Source organism: Odocoileus virginianus, chromosome 28 (assembly GCF_023699985.2).
Source record: "Odocoileus virginianus isolate 20LAN1187 ecotype Illinois chromosome 28, Ovbor_1.2, whole genome shotgun sequence".
In the NCBI taxonomy this organism is placed as follows: domain Eukaryota; kingdom Metazoa; phylum Chordata; class Mammalia; order Artiodactyla; family Cervidae; genus Odocoileus; species Odocoileus virginianus.
Window position 1 is genome coordinate 8336947 of NC_069701.1, and position 23858 is coordinate 8360804.

The following is a 23858-nucleotide window of genomic DNA, read 5'->3' on the forward strand; positions in this document are numbered from 1 at the left end:
CCAGGTGCCTTCTCTCTAATTAACTCCGCACTAGTCAGTGTAAACCTTTACCCCTGAGAACTAGCCCCTGTCTAGTTCTAACCTGTTATCAATAAGGAAATCACCTCTTTAGCATCTAATATATTACAGGCATTTGTTCCCTAATATTTCTAATTGTAGTAGCAATCTTGTAAGGTACGTATTATTATCCTCATTATATATATGCAATATGTAAAACTCAGAGAAGTGAGGTAACTTGCCTAAGGTCATCAACGGACTATGAGCACTGCATAGCTCATCATAAGGAGTCAGCCCCCATCTATAAGGAGCGTGGCTCTACATCAGAAGGGCTGAAATCCCAGCTCTGACATGCACCCTCCTAAAACCACCCAGAACTTCAGAAATCTTGAAGTGTCCTGTGGGTTATACCGAGGACTCCATTTTGCAGCTGAAGAAAGTAGACTTATGAGTAGAGAGACCTATGAATGTATTTGAAAACTGGGAGTCCTTGGTGGCTCAGACAGTAAAGAATCTGCCTGCAATGCAGGAGACCTGGGTTCAATCCCTGGGTCAGGAAGATCCCCTGGAGAAGGGCATGGCAACCCACTCCAGTGTTCTTGCCTGGAGAATCCCATGGACAGAGGAACCAGGCGGGTTACAGTCCATGGGGTGGCAAAGAGTCAAACATGACTGAAACGACTAAGCTCATGTTGCTTCATCTTAATTCTTCACACTGATGGAAGTATTACTGGCGCTGCCTGGCTATGTGGCCTTAGGCAAGTCTCTTGATCCCTTTGGTCTTCAGTTTTGAAATCTGTAAACTTGGAAAATTTTTACCTCCTCAGAGGATTATGCATGCAAGGGACTCAGCACCTTGCCTTGAACTTAGTCATCTCTCAGCCGATGCTAATTATCCAAAAGGTACAGGTAAAGAGCAGTCGGTGTTCAGAGGCCAAAGAGATTATTTCCTGAAGAGGGATCACAGAGGTTTTAAGGGGGCTCTGGCCTCTGAGCTAGCATTTGAGAACTTGTAGAATTTGGCTGTGTAGAGACTGCAAGAGGAGGAGGCAGAGGAGAGGAACATTCCAGAATTTAGAGCTGATGTGAGAAGCTGTAGGTTGTGGAGAAGACAGATGGATAACCTTCTTGCCTTCCTTGTTTCCTGTTTCAGATGAGCAGAGTAAGGACCGAGCAAACAGGGCAATGGAAAGCTGGGTGAATAACGTCCACAAGGATGCTTTCCTCCCCCCAGAGCTAACCGGTGTTGTAGAAGAGCCAGAAGAAGATGTAGCCCCAGCAAGCCCCAGGTGAGACCGAGCTAACGGGGAGAGCTGCTGCACGTGGGGGTCCTGGCTAGGTCCTGCTGTGTGTGTGTGTGCAGAGGCCAGCCAGGTCTCGTGGGTGTGGGGAGGAGGGCAGGATGAGAGAGTTCTGAGCCCTGATATGAACAAAGCCTGAGCGGTATTCTTTCTCAGCTTCCAGAATGTCTAACAAATCTGCATATTAAATAAAATTAAAATGTCAAGTGGTGATTTCTTCCAGCACAAACTAGAGCTGTTATTTTTTTTTTCCAATTGTTATTTGTGCTAAGGGTTTCTTCATAGAGTAAATAAAAAGGTACTCCAAAATGAATGTAGAGGAATAAGTCATTTAAGAAAGAGATGAATGAGGAATTCATGAATTCCCTGGCGATCCAGTGTTAGGACTTAGTTACTTACACTGCTGTGGGCCCAGGTTCCTTCCCTGGTCGGGGAACTAAGATCCCCACAAGCTGCACAAATGTGGCCAAAAAAAGAGAAAGAAATGAATGATGATCAAGTTGTTACAGCCTGGAGCAATAGAAGAAGTTTATGCACAAAAAGCAAGCAGATGTGAATTCCAATCCTGAATTTGCCATTTATTAGCTATTTGACCATGGGCAAGTCATTTAATCTCCCTGAATCTCTTTTCCTAACTATAGATAGGAGTCATACTGTATAAGACAGTTTCTGATGAGAATTAGTACATAAAATACCTGGTACATGGTAGGTACTGAATAGACGCCTCTTAAGGATGCTGATTGTCCTCAATATTTCAGTCTTGCTTTTGTGTGTTTTCCATTTATCTTATCACCTAACCAATCAAAATGCACATTTGTATATCCTTCCTATGATATAGCTAATTATGAGGCTATGTTGCCTCCAACTTTTTCAACCAAGATGACTTGTTTTTAGATATTTAAGGATCTTCCCATTGGTATCTGTCCATTGGAGGTATAGTTGTTACCCTTTGGTTGAAGGGCAATTACATTTTATCTCTAGTTCCTCAGTGAAGACAATTGAATCAGAATCTCCAACTGCAATGAAGTCAGTAAATTTGCTGATGGGGCAGTCACTGAGTCAGGGTCCAAGGCTGAGACACCTGGGAAATGGGGATATTGTTATCAGTGTAATTTGTGGATGAGAGAGTGGGTCTATTCTATAGGCACCAACAGGCATTTCAGAGTCAAATATAAGTATTATGTTATATGGATAATGGAATACTGAGTCTATTAAGGTACCTGTTGTTTATCCATTTCCCGTTTAGAGAGGACTCACTTTGTTTTCTAAGGTGGTAGGTGGCACCATATCCCCCCTGTTCCCACCCAGGATGGTCTGTGATGTTCTATCAAGACCCTGATGCTGGGAAAGATTGAAGGCAAAAGGAGAAGGGGTGGCAGGGGATGAGAAGCTGGTTAGACAGCATCACCAACTCAATGAACATGAGTTTGAGCAAACTCCAGGAGATAGTGAAGGACTTCCTTTCCTTTTCCCAGGAACTCATTTCATCTTCAATGGCCTAAGGGACCAAGGTGCCATGGCCCTTAGAGCTTGACTGAGTTTCCTTACGACCACATGGCCTAGTGGGTACCCACCTACCTTTCCCAATTTGAGGCTGTGAATAGTGTCCACATTTGTGTCTCTGTTATTGGTTACATTTCTTGGATGACCTCAGACACATCTTTGAGATTTCATCTGTATGTACCACAGGACCAAGCTGTCTCACCAGGGTGATATGAGATGAAATGTAACCAAGAGGTACCAAGAGGTATGGGTACCACTTGGCATTTCTCAGGAAGAAAGAAAATTGGCAATCTGCAGGTGGCCTTATATTAGGTTGGGAATCCCTGATAGCTCAGATGGTAAAGAATCTGCCTGCAATGCAGGAGACCCGAGTTCAATCCCTGGGCCAGGAAGATGCCCTGGAGAAGGGGATGGCAACCCACTCCAATATTTTTACCTGGAGAATTCCATGGACAGAGGAGCCTGGCAGGCTACAGTCCTGGGGTCGCAAAGAGTCGAACATGACTGAGCAACTTAACATGTTATTATAACACAGATGAGGTAGGCCAAGAAGACAGGAAGAAGCATGTTTGATGTGTCCGGCATACTTTGCTCGTTACGTGGTGTGAGCGGTGAGCACCCAGAACTGTAGCAGGAGCTGTTATTTACTTCCTTCTCTCTGTGTCAGAAACTCCTGCTTTACTCAGCGTCAGGTTCCAGCATGCTTCTCACTGATTCTTTAACCTTTGGGAACTGGGTGTGTGAAGTATATTTTGGGGCCTGTACGTTTAGACTAAGTGAACTTCAATAGAATGACTCAATACCTGTCAATATTTTCTTAGTCAGGAGTCCGGGAGCATGAGGCAATCCTGACTGGGTATTGCAGTTTCTGAAGGATTTTTTTTTTTCCCCCTAATAAGCTCTGGGGAAAGAGTCCTTCTTCTGTTGTGGGCACAATTCTGAGCGCTTCTGTTTGTGAGTAATTAACTCACTGTGGGTATTCAACGTGTATTCAAGCATGAGAAGCTACCTACGTTCCTTTGGAACTGGTCTTGTTTGCATCTGTAGCCTGAGGAGGCAGAGAGGGCTCTGATGAACAGAGGGGAGCAGGGGATGAGGTTCTCTTTCGAGAGGCAAAGAAAACTCCAGGCACGCTCAGCTCTGGTTCTGGCTGCTGGTCTTCAGCAGGGTCGTACTGGCACAAACAGTGGTGAAGGACTGGTATTTGGGAATTAAGTGTTTTCTATTTCTAGTTATCACAGATTGAGCCCTTTAATAAAATATAATAAAAATGAATACTCAGAACGTGAAATACAGATAACAACAAGGGCATGCAAAACATAAGCCCACTGATGGTGTACTGTGGTGTCTCAGGAAATTGCTGTAACTGATTCCAAATGCATACTCTTGATGTCTGTACCTGTTGTAAGCCAGTAACACACAGTTCACATACTGGCACTGGTACAATGGTCTGCACTTTGATAGCACATCATGTCTCTCCCCCCAGATAATTGTGGGACAGGCACACAATAATCCCCCAGACATGGCTGAGCCATGATGGGGAGCAGAGAATGGAAATGTGAGAAATTTCATGTGCGTCAGATCCTGCCTCCCCAACCAGGATTAATGTGTGTTTCCTGGTTATAGAGGTAGGCCTGCTCTGGGATGAGAAGCCCCTCCTTTATTATCTGAGATGACATGTTTTGTGAAAAAAAGTTTGGGTGCTTAGGGAATCACGGAGAGTCTGGTAGCCTCTCAACTGACCAGGGCCTTACCTGTCCCCACTATTGGTGCTACTTTGGTCTGAAGGAGCCCAGAAGTGGACTGACCTGTTTAGTTCCCCTCTGTCTCTCCAATCTCTTCCACTAAGACTATCTCTCTGAGGACTGGTCCCTCTGGTAGCTTATATCATCTTGGTTGAAAGTAAAAAGTGAGAGCATTAGTTGCTCAGTTGTATCCAACTCTTTGAGACCCCGTGGACTCTAGCCTGCCAGACTCCTCTGTCCATGGAGTTCTCTAGGCAAGAATGCTGGGATGGGTACATGGCCACAAACAGGGTCAGCCCAGACCTCTAAAAAAACGAAAAACAAAAGCAAGAGTTTCTCAAGTGTGTTCTAAGCTTCCCAACTCTTTTCTTCTCCGGGTTTCTCCTCCCACACTCTTCGCCCTCCCACATCCTTCAGTTCCCTTGTGGCCTCCTCCTTTCACCTTGGAAAGGTTCTAACGTGCATTCTACCCTAAGGCCTACTTAAATTTTTAATAACTTAAGCCAGTGTGGATGAAAGTTTTGAGCTTCTTTCCTTTTCTTGGTTGTTTCCAAAAGCTTAAAGAATTACCCTGAGAATGTATCCTGATAAGGTTCAGAACCTTCAACCCAGAAAGCAAGTTCCTAGGTGCAAAGGCGGTTACTTTAGAGACAGTGGGCATCACATGAAGGAAGTGGTAGCCTCCTCTGACTGTGTATAAACCAGTCCTAGTAACGGATGACAGTCAGTAATAGGTCAGTGCCTGCTATTGTTGGAGCAGAAGTAACGGGGGGTACTGTGTGCCAGCCTGAACCACAGGCAGAAGAAATAGGAAACCACTTGAAGGGCTGTCTAAGAGTGAGAGATAGAGAAAAATAGGACAAAGAGAAAGAGGTATGAATAGTGAGGATAGAGCCATTAATGCCTATGTTGGGTCAGTTTACTTTTAGGATATTTCTTGGAAATAAAGTGTTTAAATATCCTTGTTCTCAGTTGATTGAAAAACGCTGATTTAGCATCTTGCTAGCACCGAGTAGAATAAATCATTCTGTAGGGTTGCAAATTCCTTCTCCATGTAGTCGTTCGGTCAGTTGGTCAACAGTTGTTGAGTATTTGTTGTGCACAAGATGGTAGCTAGAAATTCAAAGTGGAATAAGATATGATCCCTGTCCTTGAGGAACTTATTCCAGAAATATTTATATTTAAGGGATTTCTTGAAGGACAAGAAGGATTCTGTTAGGGAGATGATGAGAGAGGACAGGACAGACAGAGGGGATGACGTGTGAGTCTGGATTGGCTTGGCATCTGGAAGGGTCTAACATAGTGGATGTATTGCAGTTATCAATTGCTAGTTATCTCTTGAGTGTTCTATCAACACTTCAAATTTCTTCTGAACTTATCTCTAAAATTCTGTTGTATGTTTCCTCTTTTCTCCATTCCCTTAATTAGGATTTCACCATCTCTCACCTAAATTTCTGTTATAATGTCCTTATTGAATTGAACCTGTTGTATACACAGTTACCAGATTGTGACTCTAAAAAGTAAACTGGATCATAAAGTCATTTGGTGGTTCCTTGTGACTTAAAAGTGAGTCTAGCCTTTTGGTCAACATTCAAGGCTCTTCACAGTCTGGTTCCAACTACTACTTTTAGCATGAGTGCCTGTGTTAGTCAGTTGTATTCGACTCTTTGTGACCTTATGAACTATAGCCCACCAGGCTCCTCTGTCTGTGGAATTCTCCAGGCAAGAATACTGGAGTGGGTAGCCATTCCCTTCTCCAGGGGATCTTCCTGACCCAGGGATCAAACCTGGGTCTCCTGCATTGCAGGCTGATTCTTTACTATCTCAACCACCAGGGAAGAGAAGTTCTCAACTGTGACCTCTATGTTATAGTTGCGCAAGGAACTTTTAATAATCCAGATTCCTAGGACTAGGTATCACTGTGTTGCTCTCTTGGGTTGAGGACCTGAGTCTTGCTCTCCACCATCCCCCAAGCTTCTAAGAATATATCCAGCACATAGTAGGTACTTGGTATCTGTGGACCAAGTGAATGAATGTTGTTCCCTGTCTTACTGTCATCCATCACTTATTGCTACCTGACATTATATTATATATTCATTTTTGTGTGTTTGTTCTCCCCTCCCCTCAGCTGCATGAGGAAAAAGACTTTGTCTACTATTGCATTTCATTTTGTTCACCACTCTCTTCCTGGAACAGACAACAGTGCCCAACAAATGTCTTGTGGAATAAACGAATGAATGAAGAATATATGGGAAAATATATTTTTAAATTTTTAAAAAGAGAAAAATAGATGGAGAGTGAGAGATGGATTGACTGAGAATAGTTGATGATATAATGAATTATTAAATAGAGAATAATGGTGAAAGAGGGGTTAATGGGTAAACAAATGAGTAATAAATAATTGAATGAAGTTCTTTGGACCCCAGAGATCCAGTAGAAAAAGAGACTAAGACAGCAAGAAAAAATTTAAGCTACAAGGTAAGAATGGCATTGATAACATCCAGGTTTTATTGGTTTGCCAAGACTGCCTCACTTCAGCCATATCACCATGAGCGCTGGTGATTATAAAAGCTGGAGGAGACTTTGAGGCCTATTCTCAAATTTGGACAACCACAAGTAAGGAGCATTCTGGATGGAGAAGTAGAAGGCATGGAGGTAGGAGGGAGCTTGGCTGCTGCAGGGGTTGTGATGCCCATTAATCAAAAATATCCCTGGAGAACGTCTCCAAAATGAGTTCAGGGAGAACAGGATAAAGACTGTACTGCGGTGTTTCTTTCCATGACAAATTTTCCTCTGGGAATTTTCCTATGAAATGCTGTGAAAGTGATGATCTTTCTTGCAAGCGAAAACTGTGCACCCCCACCTTTCTTTGTTTTTGGTAGAATTAAAGTGCTGTTTCATAGTAAGTTAACATAGTGAACCAAAAATGCTCGTCTTTGAGCTTCATCACCTGTGCTTCCATGATGCTCACTTCTGACACCCCTCTCCTTTACCCTGTGTTGAATGGGAACCAACCAATTAACACCATGTCTTCAGCTCTGAAATAGTATTGTTTTTTCCACTAATGCTGTTTTTCCTGGAAAGCTTTTGTTTGTATATATCTATCTCCCTCTTGCAGAGGGATTAACTACTTGCTTTAACCCTCTGTAATAAGATCAGTGTGAGGCACTTCACTTGCTCCCAAAGGCAGGGTAGAGATGAGCCAAGCTATGGGACAATGCATTTGATCTTTTGTTCTTGGACTAATTGCAAATCCAGGGATGTGAATGTTTCATTTCTTGGAGGCCTGCCCTACAGAATCACTCATATTGAGCTTTTAAAAGAATCCTGCTAATCCTACAGAATCTTAGATATACCCAAATTAGTCATGAGGGATAGTTTCACTCTGACATCAGTGTGCCTTATGGATGGATGGGAGTGTTTGTGTTAAATAAATCTGTAGCATGAACTGGGGTAGAACCAGAGAAGTAATATTTTACTTAAAAAAAAAAAATACTCGAAAGGCTGGCATAGTATATTTATGAATCTGCTTCACTCAAGCCCTGAGCCATTTCTTCATGTGTTTTTCTTCATGTGTTCAAGCCTCATTGAATGTAACACGTGTTAGCACAATGCTGGGTGCCAGGTACAGCATTAATATCTAAGGAATTCACAATTCGAAGGGAGAAATCAGCAACAGCAAGAAACACGGGGAGAAAAATCACTTGAAAAATTTGCTTCCGAGTCCAGACACAGTTAATATTTATTCTGAAACGTACCTCAGAAGAGAGTATGTCCATTGTTATTTTTAACTGCTTTACTTACTTTTTTTGTGTTTTGGTTAAACCACGCAGCCTGTGGGATCTTAGCTCCCTGACCAGGGATTAAACCTATGCACCCCGTAGTGGAGCGCAGAGTCCTAACCCCTGGGCTGCCAGGGAATTCATTTTTAACTACTCTAGAGGGAAAGGCTGGTTAAGGTTCAAAAGCTTTAAAAGTTGTTGCATGTGCTTGGAAGTCCTTTACGGCTGGATGTAGAAGCAGATGGGCTGTCTCACTGCCCACGTGGTGTAGTTCTAAGACTGCTGTGAAGGGCTTCTTCCCCATGGGTCCCGACCAGAGTACCTAACATTCTTCTTCTTTTAAGTCTTCAAAGACTTGTGTTAAAATGCAGATACTTTTCAGAGCCAAAGTATAACAACAATCATAGTCTAATGGTTTAATACTCTTCTTACAGAAGTAAACCACTTTTGGGTAAGTGCTGTATCTAGTATTGAGGCATCCCAGGTGGCACAGTGTTAAAAGAATCTGCCTGCCAAGGCAGGAGGTACAAGAGATGCGAGTTTGGCCCCTGGGTCAGGAAGATCCCTTGGAGGAGCACATGGCCACCCACTCTAGTATTCTTGCCTGGAAAATTCCATGGACAGAGGAACTTGGTGGCTACAGTCCATGGGGTTGCAGAGTCAGACACAGCTGAGCATGCACGCATGCATGTCTAGTATGGCAGGTGGTTTTTGATGGGTGCCTGAGGTCAGAAATCACAGAGCTCAAGGTGTGAGCTTTGGCTTGCTGTATAGTGTTAAGAACGCATCACGTAGAAGGTATTCGGTGTCATATTATACAGGACACGCCCTAAGAATAGAAATCATCCCTTTGAGGGGGCTTGTAAGAAACAAAAGACACAGTACGTGGTTATGGAGAGACTGTGTTCTCTTAGGAAAAATAATGCTTCCCTTTATGAATATTTAACCACCTGATTTCAAATAGAACCAGGCAGGGAGCAAATCTCAGTTCCAAGTACCAATAAAATGTGCGATAAGATTTGAGACAATGAGACCCACTGCCGTCAGGCTGATAGGCAAGCAGCGCCACAAGGGAGGTGAGATTTGGACCGGGCTTGGCGGTGAGAGAGAGCATGTGGGTCAAGAAAGCAGAGCCAGTGTTTGGGGGAGGGGGGTTGGCGGGGACCGCAGAGAGGGGCAGGGAGCCAGGTTTGGCATGAAGGTCAGTGGGCAGGAGGGGTGGGAGGGTACAGGGTGCGGATGGTGGAGCATCTCCAGTTCCTTCCTGAGGATCCCAGAAAGGTAACGAGCAAGAGAGGGATGTGACCAGTCTTGTTTCAGACCATTCTAGCTTAGAAGTGGAATGCCGAAAGGATGAGGAGAGTGGAACTTCGGTGTCCGGAGGTCGAATGTGAGCCTCATACAGATGACAGGGAGGAGTCAGGAGGGGTGGAAAGGAAGCAACAGATGTGAGAGTCACCGGGAAGTTAGAATCACCCCGTCTTCATTCCAGCCCTCTTGCCGTAAACCACGGCTTTACTAATTTGAGGAATCAGTGGAGTGGAGCCCAGCCTTCCAATGCCTGTCTCTGGAGTCAGGGTCAGGTGCCTGGTTCACATTCCCAGCTCTTTTGCTAACTTAACCTCTCTAAGCCTCAGTTTTCTCGCTAGTAAAATGGGGAGGAGGGTACATACCACACAGGGATGTTGCAAAGGTCAGCTGAGGATAGGATGGTTGCTGTGTTGTATTGAGGGGACACAAAGCCGGAGCTTAATCGAGGAAGTAGTTGCATTTTTCAGAAGCATTTTGAGGCATAAAACTCTCGTTTTAATTTTTTCTACTTAGGCGGACGTGTGAACTGTAGTTAACTAAGTACCCCACCCTCATCCCGTTTTCTGCTTATCCTAACCACCGGAGAACCCAGTGAATACTGTATGTTTCTGATAGTTCCGTGTCTGATCATGCGCACCGAACGCATGCTTTCGGTTGCTTTCTTTCTTTCTCTGTTGCTTTCTGAATAGCAGGAACAAAGACATCTTGTTTAAAACGTAAATAATATGCCTCGTTGTAGTTTGGCAAACCACAGATTGAAAAGAAAAGAAAACAAAAAACCGCGGTCACCTGCGTGTGCCGCTGCCGTCCCGGCACTGGCTCCCTTGGCCTTCAGCTGTTCAGCCCGTCACTCACTAGCTGTATCCCAGACACTCTACACGGTATTGCAAGGAAGAGAAAGGTGGCCCAGATGCTCTTGAGGGGTCTCTCTGGTTACTGTGAGAGAGGAGATTCGTAGGCATGGTGTGAGGTTGCATCGCCCAGCATATGGCCGCATGAAATCCATAGCTGCGTAGGGTTTGGTAAGAGACAGGTTGGTTTCATCCCTGGGCAGGCGGGGACCACGTGATGTGCAGCATGGCCGGTTGGGGTGGTGGCTGGGGCTGCAGAAGTGGGGTTTCCAGGGAGCAGAGGGAGGAGGCTGCAGAGACGCTGCTTGTCCTTCGTTCTTGCAGGGAGGGAGAGGGAAGGGAGGAAGATGGCAGGACAGGAGGGCGGCCTTTTCTCAGGCCCTGCAGTTATGAGACTGATTTATTTACTAGTCACTCAGTCGAGTCTGACACTCTGTGACCCCACGGACTGTAGTCCTCCGGGCTCCTCTGTCCACGGGACTCTCCAGGCCAGAATACTGGAGTGAGTGGCCATTCCCTTCTCCAGGGGATGTTCCCGACCCAGGGATCAAAACTGGGGTCTCCTGCTTTGCAAGCAGATTCTTTACTGTCTGAGCTAAGGGAGATGATAAGAGCACTCTGAGAAAATGAACATGGCATCTGCTACAAGCTTCCTCATATCGCTCGCTGGCTTCTTAAAAGTGACACTCAAGAGACATGGCTTTCTAGTCCTGAGCTGTGGGCTGCTTTTACTGTGAGTTCTGTCGGTGATCAGGGTCCTGTTTTCCTGTTGGCTGATAGATAACTTGATTCATGTTTGTGCTCACCTCTTGCAAGAGCAGAGGCCGCCTGCCGTGAGTTTTTATATTAGCCTTAATTCTGGCTGCATTGTAAGTTCCCACCCTTGTTCCCTGCTTTTTCCCTCCCCACCCAGCCCCCGCCCCAGGTTCTCACATCCCTGTGTTCAGACTGTGTTCCACACACATCTGCCTCATCTACTGTAATTCCTGTCTGCAACAGTGAGGAAGGTAACAAAAGGAAGCATGGCTTCCTCAAGTGTTCAGCCTATTCCTGGGACTCCCTCTCCATAGAAACCTCAGTCCAAGAGAAGGAAGAGGGAAGGAAAGGAAATTAAGCAGCAAGAACATCCAGCCCACGAGTTTAGAGACAGCAATCTTGGGCAAGGCTCCCTGGCCACGGGGCAAAGTGCTCCCCTTCCCCACCCCCGGTTCCTTAGCTGGAGCAGGAAGCTTGAGCAGATGGTGTTCCTTGCTTTCCAAGGCCACTGTGCCCTTCTTTGTCCTACTTACTCAGTCACCATGGGAATGGTGGTTCAGGAGGGAGCCAGCTCAGCTCAACTTTTCCCCATTAACACTCCCTGCACTCTCACCCCAGGACTGCCTGGCCCCTGGGCTAGGGAACCAGGGTCTGGAGAGTCCTCCCCTCCTCTGGGCCAGCTGCAGGCTTCTGACCTCCCACCATCCTCTGACTGCGCTCCTGGCCTCACTCCTCTTGTATTTGAACAAGAACTCACCTGGCCAGCCTGGAGAGTTGGGGGAGGGCTCCCCGTGAGTTGCCCCCGTCCACCATCTTCCCAGCACAGCACCTCCGTCTGCTGTTTCTTCTCTGTCATTGCCCAACCCCTTGTCTCACCTGAGTCTTTTCTTCAGCTATTTTCTTTTTTAAAACATTTATCTGGCTGTGTCAGATCTTAGTTGTGGCACCCAGGATCTTTGTTGCGTTGGGGGGGATCTTCCGTGATGGTGCATGGACTGTCTGGGCTCAGTAGCTCTGTGGCATCCAGGAGCTTAATTCCTTCACCAGGGATAGAACCCATGTCTCCTACATTGCAAGGCGGATTCTTAACCCCTGGACCACCAGGGAAGTCCCACTTTAGCTATTTTCTACCTGAGTTAGAGTAAGCAGTGCCATTCTAGTCCTGGACCAGAGAATCTCTAAAACACTTCGGAGCCTTATTTCAGCAAGGGTGTTCCCTTCTTCAGAACAATCGCTCACTTTCTAGTGTCTGCATCTGATGTGAGGTCCCGACTTTGAGATGAGTTTATTTGTACAAATTTCAACCATGAACCTGCTATGTGCCTGGCATGGTGATGAAATCTTCAAGGCTTCTGATGGGTGGTTTTGCCTTGTCTCAGGCCTGTCTTTCGTGCCTGTTTTCCCATTGTCTTTGCTTTGCTGCTTAATCATGTCTCAACTCCAACTCCCTCTTCCTTCCTGGCAGTTTGATTTTACAAACTTCCTCTCCTATCCTGCCTTAATAGCTTCTGGCTTCAGAGGCATGATTTACACTTCCTCAAAGGGTAAGGTTTTATTCTCTGAATTATTGTTTCTTTTGCAGTTCCAGCGTGGTAAATCCAGTGTCCACCATGATTGATGCATCCCAGGAAAACACAAGAAAGTCAGCTATATCTCCAGCTAAGGTAGATTGAAACTTGGATTTTGAAAAGCTCATTTGGGGCCAGAATGCCATTCTCTTATTTTATCAAAGTACCATAAAAAAGAGGAATTTGTAGTACTTTTTTCCCATCAAATATAGATAATTTTTACTATTTAATATAGGAAATCACTCTTTTGGTGGACCTAGACTTTTTACCCTAAAGAATAAAAAGTCTGACACTATTGGGGGCTGCTTCATATGCTTTTAAGCATATGGCCTGTGGCTTGTTAGTTCCATAACAGTCCTTATTCCTATTCATGGCTTCCTGAATCCCTGTCAGAAGTCTGCTTGTGGGAGAGGATTTTCGATTTATGAAACTACAGATAGCAAATATTGATTTTCAGTCTTATATTCATAAAGAAAAATACTTGGAGTAGGGATAACTTAGTTCAGGATTAACATATACATATTACTATATATAAAATAGATAACCTATAGCACAAGGAACTATACTCAATATTTTATAATAACCTATAAGGGAAAAGAATCTGAAAAATATATATGTAACTGAATCACTTTGCTGTACACTTGAAACTAACACAAAATTGTAAATCAAGTATACTTCAGTTGAAAAACAGAACTCTATTTATTGATATGCTTTCTAACATTAGAATTAATGATCATATTAGTGGCTATGAAGCACTTCAATATACCTTTTAAATCCTTATAGGAAAGGTCAGTTGCAATTATATTTAGTACAACTTTAACCTATCGCGGTGAGTTTCTCGTATGCTAGAAAGAGCGCTGGTGTGAATCTGCCCTAATTAGAGCCTCAGGTTTACCCTGACCTGCGACCACCTCTTTGATGTGTTCAAGGCCCAGGTTTTCTTGCCTGTGTAAAAATCTCACCTCTGTGAGATTAGAGTTGAATGCCTGGTCTGGTTTAACTTTGTAAGGCTCCAGAATTGAGTACATTTTACACAGTTTTGTTCTGGTTTTTTTTTTTTTTTGGCATGGCATATATGTGGTGATTCTTTCCTGACCGGATTAACTAGGACCATCATTTTTCAAACATGCCAGATAGAGTTTACTGGTTAAAACTATTAACTATTGCATATAATAAGCATTTGCTGACACTGAGTTGCTGTTATGACATATAAAATGAATTTAATAAACAATATTTTTCCCCAGCAAAGGAAGAATCCGTTTAATAGCGCCATGTTGCCAGAAGATCAGTTATCTCAACAAACCAAAAATGAGCAGTCAAAAAATGGAAAGACTGGTTTCTTTCAGACTTCAAAAGAGGGTAAATATTATTTTTATTGAGCTAGATATTTTTATCTTTGTTATCTGTGGACTAAGGGAAATTCTCAGAGTTCCTTTAACTAAAATAGCTTTCAAGGGAAAGTGAAAAATTGTGATGGTTTTCTTATTTTTCTACTATATCCACCATTTTCCTGCCCGAGGAAAGGAAGCAGAAATTTTAGAAACCAGAAGTTCATGCATTCCAGGCTCAGAGGTGACACTTGTGTGACCTCCATTCCTTGGGGTCCCCCTCATCGACCTGGGAAATTTTTTGACCAGAGGCCTTCAGTCATTCCTTGAACACTATTTATTGGATGTCTACTGTGCAGACATAGTTCTCTGTTTAAAATTAAAAGAGTTTGCCTCAAGACCACTTGACGATGTTACAATCCTCTAATCTGTAATTATCAGCTCAGTCTCCCAGGAGCATTTGATTAGATTTGTTGCTGAACTGATTGAAGTCTGCCTCTTACAGAATTTTACCATTCTTACATTCTATTAAGAAGAATCATTAGACAATTTAATCTCTTCAAAATCAACTGTAAAGAAGATTCCACAGGCATTAAAGACTGGACAAGGGGTAGAAAATTAATTTGTAATTGTTATTGTTCAGTTGCTAAATAGTGTCCAACTCTGTGACCCCCATGGACTATAGGCCACAGAAAATTAACAATTAAACACTAGAATTAGGAGTTTCAATTATACTGTTTTAATATTAGTGTAGTTTATCCTCTCCATTGGATACACTTTATATAGCATAAAATATTTTATAGAAAAGAAGTCACTGGAACATGTTACCCATTTTGTTTTGGTTTTTTTTACCTTTTTGTCAAAATTAATTTTTATTTTAGGTGTTGAAATTTTCTTTTTAGAAAACTGAGCTCATTTTTCTGGTTTCCATACATGAATTTTTTCAAGTGACTTTTGTATTTTTTCTTTACTCTCCTCCAGGAGTTTCTGAAATGTCTTAAAAAAATTTTTTTTTCTATTGAATATAAAATACCACAAAGTTTGAATATAAAGCATAGCCATCTTAAATTCAGTGAACTTCATGCATGAATTTTTTTAGAGTTTTTAATTAGGTCTGTACTTAACCTTCATGCTTTATTATCTTTTAATATTTTAGCATTTTTTGCTAAATGTAGATTAAGTTTATGATAGGTGTTTTAATGCGTTACTCTCCATTTGGCATATCATCTGATATGTTTTACTTTTCAGGGGAGTTGTCAGAGTCCAAAGAAGTGTCGTCTGTCCTGGATATTTCAAGCCAAAAGTTAGAGAAACCAAAGCAGGCTCTTTCAGGTCCTGAGAATGGGTCCCCAATCAAGGCTCCAGTCCCCAAAGTCAGGAAAATGCTCTACAAGTCCCAGGACTTAAAGCAAGATGATAACCAGCCTTTTCCTAGACAAAGGACAGACTCCTTGAACGCAAGAGGGGCTCCCAGGGGGATCCTGAAACGCAATTCCAGTTCCAGTAGCACAGACTCAGAAACTGTGCGTTTTCATCAGAACTTTGAACCCAAAAGCAAAATCGTGTCCCCGGGCCTAACCATCCATGAGAGAATTTCTGAGAAGGAGCATTCTTTGGAAGATGACGACTCCTCAAACTCGCTGGAGCCGTTAAAGCATGTGAGATTCTCTGCCTTGAAGGATGAAGTGCCACAGAGTCCAGGGCTGGTCCACGGCCGGGAAGTGGGAGAATTTAGTGTTTTAGAGTCCAATAGGTTGAAGAATGGAACAGAAGGTGCAGGGCTCAAAGATGAGGTTGGGAATGACCCTTGGCCTTCCCAGTACACAAACGGTTTGCCTTTTCAGTCATCAGCCTCAAGCCCAAGTCCATCAAAAAATGAAACAAGCCAGCCAACGACTTCTGGTTCCTTTCCAATTAATGAGCACTCTTCTCCCAAAGAAGTGTTAACTACAAGACCACTGTCCGCTGAGAATTCACACACCATCAATGAACACAAAACTAGCTCATCAGAATTGTCCAAAAACCCTGCTGGTAAGAGATTCATCACTACCAGGCTATAAAAACTGACCCAGCGGGCTTGGGATGGCCAGGACAGCCAGGCAGCCTGGTAGAAGCTCATTTTGCCTTCTAGGTATTTCAGCTGAAATTCAGGCAGAAGCCACTGGGGAATGTTTATGCCTCTTCATGGGTTTGCAGGTTGTCTTCAATCACCAATAACTAAAAGAACCAGAATAGCACACTTTCTGGCACATATTACACTTCATCCTAAACAAATCTAAGTGTGTAAATTAGTCAAATTATAGTGGTTTTTTTTTTTTAGTTAAATCAAGGTTTGTATACGAGAGTGAAAATTAAACATATGCTAATACCTTTATATCGGAGAAGGCAATGGCACCCCACTCCAGTGTTCTTGCCTGGAGAATCCCAGGGACAGGGGAGCCTGGTGGGCTGCCATCTATGGGGTCGCACAGAGTTGGATATGACTGAAGCGATTTAGCAGCAGCAGCAATATCTTTATATAGAGTAAATATGTTATTATTCACCTAATGCAAATTTATTGATTCCCATTTAACAACACTTTGGTTTCTCTTTAATTTCAGGAGAACCTTCACTTTCTTAGCCTCAAAGGGTGGGAAACTAGACTTTAAATTCTTACTAGGAGAAAGCTTCGTATTGATACCATGTCTTGCCCAGGGCCTTCATCCATTTGTTCGTAGACTTTAAATGTTCTGAAGGAAACTTTCTCCTTCAGTTGGTGTGAGTTGAGAGGCAATGAGAGTACTGATTTTTCTTGCTAGCTCATTGATTTAGCCCTCTCTTGAAGATCTTAGAGCTCTCAGAGGATGCCTCAAACTTTTCTGATACCCACATGATTACTTCATAGTTCTTGTGTTTTAAAACAGAAGCAGTGGGAAAAACAATTTTATGTACTCTCTCTCATCTTCATTAAGTCTTAATCCAACCCTATGATAATTTCTGTAGTCAGAAAAATATATAGTAGCCTCAGTCAAGTTTCTAAATCATTTTTCTTCTCATCCCCTATTAGTCATTGTTGCATTGACCCTGAATCACTTTTGCTCAGTCCTACTCTTTCACACTTATTCAGATCAGTCCACTTCTTAAAGACAAAGTGTCTCTATTACCCCTCTCCCTGGATATTTTAAATAATTTGAAAAAGGCAGAATATTTTTTTAAAAATTTAAAATTAGAAGGTGCTTCTTCAAAGATATAAAGGAACTCATTTTAAGGAAACTTCTAAAGTTTGAGTAAACACTAACAAATAATTAGATGATGCTTACTTAAATGTTTGTCTAAAAGATGAAAAAATTCTTTGGTAATATTTTCTTTTGGTATAATCCATAGAAAAAAATCGGTAGACCTTTCCTGTTTTTCAAAGTGCACCTGCTTTCTCATAGACTACCTTTATAATTTTCTGTTAGCTATTTATGCTTTCTGATTTTTAAATCTAACTCACCATGAAACCTGGTAAGAAGGCATCATCAGTAAACCCGTTTTGATTGACAGACAGATCTTCTAGTCTTGAAGCTTATAAACAAAGTTCTGCTTATTCACTAATGCCCTGTTTTCTCCTTGCTTACCACAAAAATACATACAAGTAAATAATGGAGCATAAAAGGAAAATCAGAACCAAAAAATGGTAAACTCTAATTGTGTGAATTATGAGAGTTTAACACTAGCTCTGAGCTTTAGGACAATCACTATCACACTCATTAAAAAAAAAAAATTATTGGAGTATAGTTACTTTACAATGTTGTGTGAGTGTCTACTGCACAGCATAGTGAATCGGCTGTATATATACATATATCCCCTCCTTTCGGGATCTCCTTCCTATTCAGGTCACCACAGAGCGCTGAGTGGAGTTCCCTATGCTATACAGTCCGTTCTCATTAGTTATCTGTTTTCACACGTAGTAGTGTGTATACATCAGTCCCAAGCTCCCACTTCATCCCACCCCTCCTTTCCCCTTGGTGATCATACATTTGGCTTGTACATCTGTGTCTCTATTTCTGCTTTGCAAATATGAATTATTATACCAGAAGAAAACAAAAGAATTCCTCAAAGGAAACAAAAATATTACCTGGCATCAAATTTTTTAAATAACTGTTCTTGTTTTTAAAATAATACACTTTTATTTGAAAAGTGTAAAAACATTTGAAAAGAAATATGCACAAAATAAAACAATGATCATCTGTGATATCAACTATTGCTAATGTTTCATTGTAGGGCCTTTCAATAATTTTCAGGAATGGATATCATTTGAATTATGTTTACACTGTCCAGACTTCTTTTTTCACTAACAGTATATAACAAGATTTTTTTTTTCCTCATTAGTCTTCCATTAAACAGCCTAACAGAGAACTCTTAAAGATCTCTCAAAGGAGCTTCACCATCACTGACATATTTTTAATAGTGTCATGTGTCGTTATGAAAGGAAACTAGTATCCACTGTGTGCCAGTTATTGTATAAGCCTTTGTTGTTTTATATTTAGCCAGAGTTGATAAAATTAAAGAGAAAATTTTATTAACTGACATCTCCTCTGGTGCACTTGAAATGTAGCCAACTTCATAAAAATTCAGCTCACATAATTTTCAAGAACATATATGTAGCTTAGCATTTATAAGGAAGAGCGAGAAATGCTGAACACCCACGTTAGCTAAAGGGAAAGAATGCCTGAGTTCCCTCACGTGCCTGTGCCTAAGGCTCAGAAAGGTCTCGGCCTGCTTTCTCGATAGCGTAGAAAGAACTTCAACGCCCCTCTCTGGCCTCCTAGCCATGGGGTAACAAACATCAGGCAACACGTAGAATTCACATTCTCTGTCGGTCCTCATTTTACTTTGTCTCACAGGAACTTCCTTCAAAGTTGCAAATTATAGAAGGGAAGTAGGGGATCGCGGGAGAGCCCTTGAGACCATGGTATACAAAACCACCACTGAGATAGCCAGTAGGAAAGATTCCCGGGCCCCATCTTCAGAGATTCTGGCTCAGTGTATCAGGAGTAAGGCCCTAGGATGCAAATATCTTCATTGTACCATTCTGATGGTTTGGAAGGAACTCCTTGTTTAATCTTCCTTGAACGTTGTTTTCCTAACTCCTGAAATCGCGTAAGTCTTTGTTACTCAAAATTATTTTTGTTCTATTCGGTTTTGGTTTTGGCCACATTGCATAGTCTGTGGGATCTTAGTTCTTTGACCAGGGACCAAACCCACATGCCTTGCATTAGAAACTTGGAGTCTTAACCACTGGAATGTCAGGGAAGTCCTGTGTTTCTCAAACTTGAGTATAAGCCCTCTCTAGGGTTTATGAGTGGGCCAGTAGATAATCAACAAGAGGTATCTCCCTGGAGTGTCTGTTTTATGCAAAGCTTTGAGAAAAATTCGTATGTAAAATGTAGCATGGATCAGAATATAAAATCTACTTGAATTTTTAGAATAAAACAGACACTTGTAAGAAATTCCCCTCATAGTTTCAGGGGCCTCTATTTACCTTCCTTTACTATTATAAGGCATCTTTGGTAGAATATGTTAATGAGGATGGTTTATATTATAACTCCTGATAAATGCTGATGTAAACAACTAAGGGTGGAGCAAATGTAAATACAAAGTGCCTTTTTAGAAGATGATGTGATTGAATGACAATTCTTTAAGCGTTCTCTTTTCTCATTTAGAAAAGCATTTCTGTGTTGCAGATGGACTGTCTCGCACTGAGCCCAGCTCACCTGAGGTGCCAGACTGCAGTTCTAGAGACCATCAGCAAGGTAAGCCCCCTCTACACCAGGCCCTAAAAGCAAAGATGTCCTCACGTTCTGGTCCATATGCCACTGAGATAAGGAAGACAACTGATGATTCCATATCTAAAGTCCTAGACTGGTTTAACCGAAGCTCTCATTCAGATGACAGTGTGGCATCTCTCCAATATCCCCAAGAAGTAGAGCCCAAAGAAAAAACAGACTCCAAGCCACAGATTGCTGTTGCCTTGGTGACAGATGACACCAGTCAAGAAGGAAATGGTTTGAAGGCTCTACTACCCACCAAAGTTGAATTGACACCTGTGGGACCTGATTCAACATTCAGGTAGAAGAACATATGCTGCCCTCTGGATATTGCCAAGATAACAATGTGCACATCAAACCCAGGTCTATTAATTTGTCCCCACAAGGGAAGGAAAGTCCGGGCATGTTGCAACCATTTGAAATCTACGGTCCAAATCAAGAGAGTAAAACTAAAGACTATAGCCATGGTTCAAAACACACAGGGAAAGCAGTTGGGGTCCTTCTTCCAGCCAATAACTGTTCCTACAGTGTTCACAAAGGATCTCATGCAGAAGACCAAGTTCTAAGCAATGTTAAGGATGCTGGCAGCTTAGGTGAAGAAGAACCCAAGCTTCGTGTTGATAAAAAAAATACAAGAAAGTCAGAAGTAAATTTTGACTCTTCCACATTTATCCAAGAGCCAAGTTTCAAAGCCCACGTAAAGGCAGAAAGCGAGAGCAAAGGAAGAGATACTTCCATCCTAAAATCTTCTATAGACCCAGAGAATATTGAGTCACTTCCTGGGGCTGCCAACAGTAAATCTCCTTGGAAGAAACCTGAGGTCCAGTTAGCAGAAGCTGGTGAGGTTCCCCAGAACCGAGTACAAAGAGAGAAATACAAAAGAGTGAGTGAGAGGATATCCTTTTGGGAAAGTACAAAAGCTGCCATTCATAAAGAACCCACATCTCCATTTAGTCAGGAACGACCTTCTGCTAAAGCATGTCAGCCTGTGACATCCGTGGACAGTTTACCTATGGACCGTGGTAAATGTAATACTCAAGTCACTGCCACACATGTAATCCTAGACAACGATGGCCAAGCAGCCCATGTCTCTGGTTTTTATTCCTCGATGAAACCTAAAGAGACCAGGCCCCAAATATCAGGTCCATCCAAAAATGATCCTTCAGCTGACCAGTCAGGCACAGTGTCTCTCTTTCAGAATAGGACAACTGAGCCTCTAAAAAGATTACCAGTGACAGACAGTTTGCATTCTGAAAAGGGCATTACTTTCCCACCACTGCAACATGCTTCAAATGTCGGGAGTGAAATGCATACCTCTTTGGAGAAAGACAGATCTCTGAATCCCAACTTTAAAGTTATGTCCTTACAAGAAAGAATGAATGAACCCAATACAGAACAAGTCTATAATCACTCTCAATTTGAGAATTTGAGAAGGTTTTGGGACTTAGGCACCAATGCAAACCATCAAGATAATATTGAGAAGAATATCACCACAACAAGCCAAAAAAACTCTGTGCTTTTTAATAGTCAGAAACACAAAGAATTCAGTGACGTGACGTCATCAGGAAACAGTACCCATGAGAGAGAGATGACTCTAAGCCAGAAAGAAATTCCGGCAAGAGAGGAAATAGAGAAGTTAAATTCAAAGGGCACACTCCAGGTGTTGCCAGATGACACCACATTTCCATGGAGACCACCCAGAAAGTCCACTCATCAGTTGCCAAGATATGAGTCATCAAAGGAAAACATGGGGAAAAATACTGAATGCTTTGTTACCCCGGTGTTCAAAAAAGAGAATGATAACTCTGACCAAGAGCTTGAAGAGATTCAAGAATCCATAGTGAAAACAGGTGTTTCATCTAAAGACTACAAAGACACGCTTAATGACAGCTTACAGAAGCTGCTTTCCGAAGCCTCATCACCAGTCCTCCAGCCTTCTGGTGGAAAAGTTCATGAAAAACAAGTGTTTGAACCAGGTGTTTCTGACATGAGGACATGGCCTCAGGAGACAGATTTTGCTGATCCTGAGGAAGAAGCCAAAAGGCCTAAGGATATCAGTAATGAGCATATAGACAAAACAGTAGCTCCTCCAAAGGCCTATTTGAACACTTTGACTGCTAGTCTGGACAAATTCCTGAAGGAAGCAACTGGAAGCCCACCCTCTCCCCCACAAACCAAATGTGGACCCACCACTGTTGGGATCAACTCAGAGTCTGAAGAGAGTAGCGTTGATGAAAACAGGATAGAGCAGAGTCAGAACATGTCAGCTGATGAGAGAGAAGAAATCGCTTCCTTTCCAGAGGGGACAGAAAACTGGGGAAACAGCACTCTCTCCCAGGAAGCTCCAAGTGGTGAGTGCCAGCTGAACCCAGAGAACTCGTTCCAGATGGCTGCAGAAGGCTCTCATCCCCTGGATCAACCTTCCTGTCTCCACAGAAAGGGTTCTTCCGGGGATGTGGTCCACTCTCCCCAAGATATGCCTTCTCCCAGGGATGCCCATCCTTCTCCTCAGGATAAGACACTGCTGTCTCAAAGGGAAGTTTCAGAGACTATAGAAAAAGTTATTCTTCCACCCAGACCTGCATTGAATGGTGTAAAAGCTATATTACTAAAGCTACTTAGAGAAGCTTGGTTGAGTTATCCAGCTGGGCTGGAAGTAGTTTCTAGAGAAGTAAAAACAGAATTTCCTAAAGGTGTATGGGTAGACAGTAGCGCCCCAAATTCTCTGGGAGTTATCCCATCACAGACAACAATGAATAGCATAGCTTCAGACAGAAAGGATTTTTATTCCTTCAATGTAGTTTCTGATGAAACTCATAAAATGGGATCTTATTTAGCTGCCCAGATGTCTCCATCAGACCAAACCCTTAGCTCATCTTCTACTGCTGCTCAGTATGGCAAAGAGTTACCTCAGGAAGTGACAGAAATTGTGAGGGAAATGATTATTCAGCCTAAATCAGAGCTCCTTGAATTCAGTGTTGCCTTAGAAGAACTACTGAAGGAAACAACTGAAACCCCTAGCACAAAATATGCCAGTGATACACGGGGTCTTTATCCGTCAGAGTTAGTAGGTGTTACTGAGGTGCCCAGGCAAGCTGCTTCTGAATTCCATCCTAAAGAAATAAAAGAGACAGTAGAAAAGTCTGAGGCGCCATCAACTACTGAGAGTGCTATTGATATTGGTTTGGAGAGACTCCTTAAAGAAACATCTAACGGTCCTTCTTATCAGCCCCAAGTGTCAGTGAAGGAAGAAAGTCCTGAGAAGGAGCCATTAGCATCAAAGCAGGCCAGGTTTTGGGAGAAAGTGCCCCCTTCTTACTGGTCAGCCTCAGAGGCCTTGGAAATCAAACGTAAGAGTGATGTTTTCAAATCTCAAGTCAACCTATGTGATAGAGTGTTGGGAAGAGACAAGGCTGTGACTGGCTTATCAGATCTCTGTGGTTCTGAAAGTGGGGTTGAGATCCCTGGAACCTCACAACTTTCCGTGGATCACAAAGTAGGGACCACTGGAACTATAAACCCCCCAGAAGGGAGGGATAGTGAAAGTGGGGTTGCAGTGGTTCAAGAAAGGGCTTTTCAGGAGCCTGGTTTCAAAGAGGCTCCTGAAGCAATTAACGTGCCCAGAAATAGGCAACCCATTCCTCTCCTGACAAACAAAGAAAACTCTGCAAAAACAAGTCAAGTTGGATTGATTCTGGCATCACTGTTTAAGAAACTACAGAAAAAGCAAGAAAAAGATTTCTCTGACTCTGATTTTTCAGACAGAAACATTGGTTCTAATGCAGAAAGCTGGAGAAACACCTCCAGTGAGCATTTTGAAGTTTTTCACCGATTGGTTAATGAGTTGATTTATGTAATGCTGATATAAAGGATGATATAGTTTTTAAAACTGGGATTAATTTGATAATCCCGAGTGGTGCTAAG

At 42.6% G+C, this 23858-nt stretch overlaps 1 protein-coding gene across 1 annotated transcript in view; it reads left to right on the top strand.

Annotated features, from left to right (window-relative positions):
- Positions 1-23858, top strand: part of SYTL2 (synaptotagmin like 2) — a 118160-nt gene that overhangs the window by 68231 nt on the left and 26071 nt on the right. The window contains 6 exon segments of the mRNA XM_070457178.1: positions 1151-1286; positions 12829-12910; positions 14059-14173; positions 15391-16173; positions 19851-20234; positions 20237-23740. Coding sequence (XP_070313279.1) covers positions 1151-1286; positions 12829-12910; positions 14059-14173; positions 15391-16173; positions 19851-20234; positions 20237-23740 — 5004 coding nt within the window.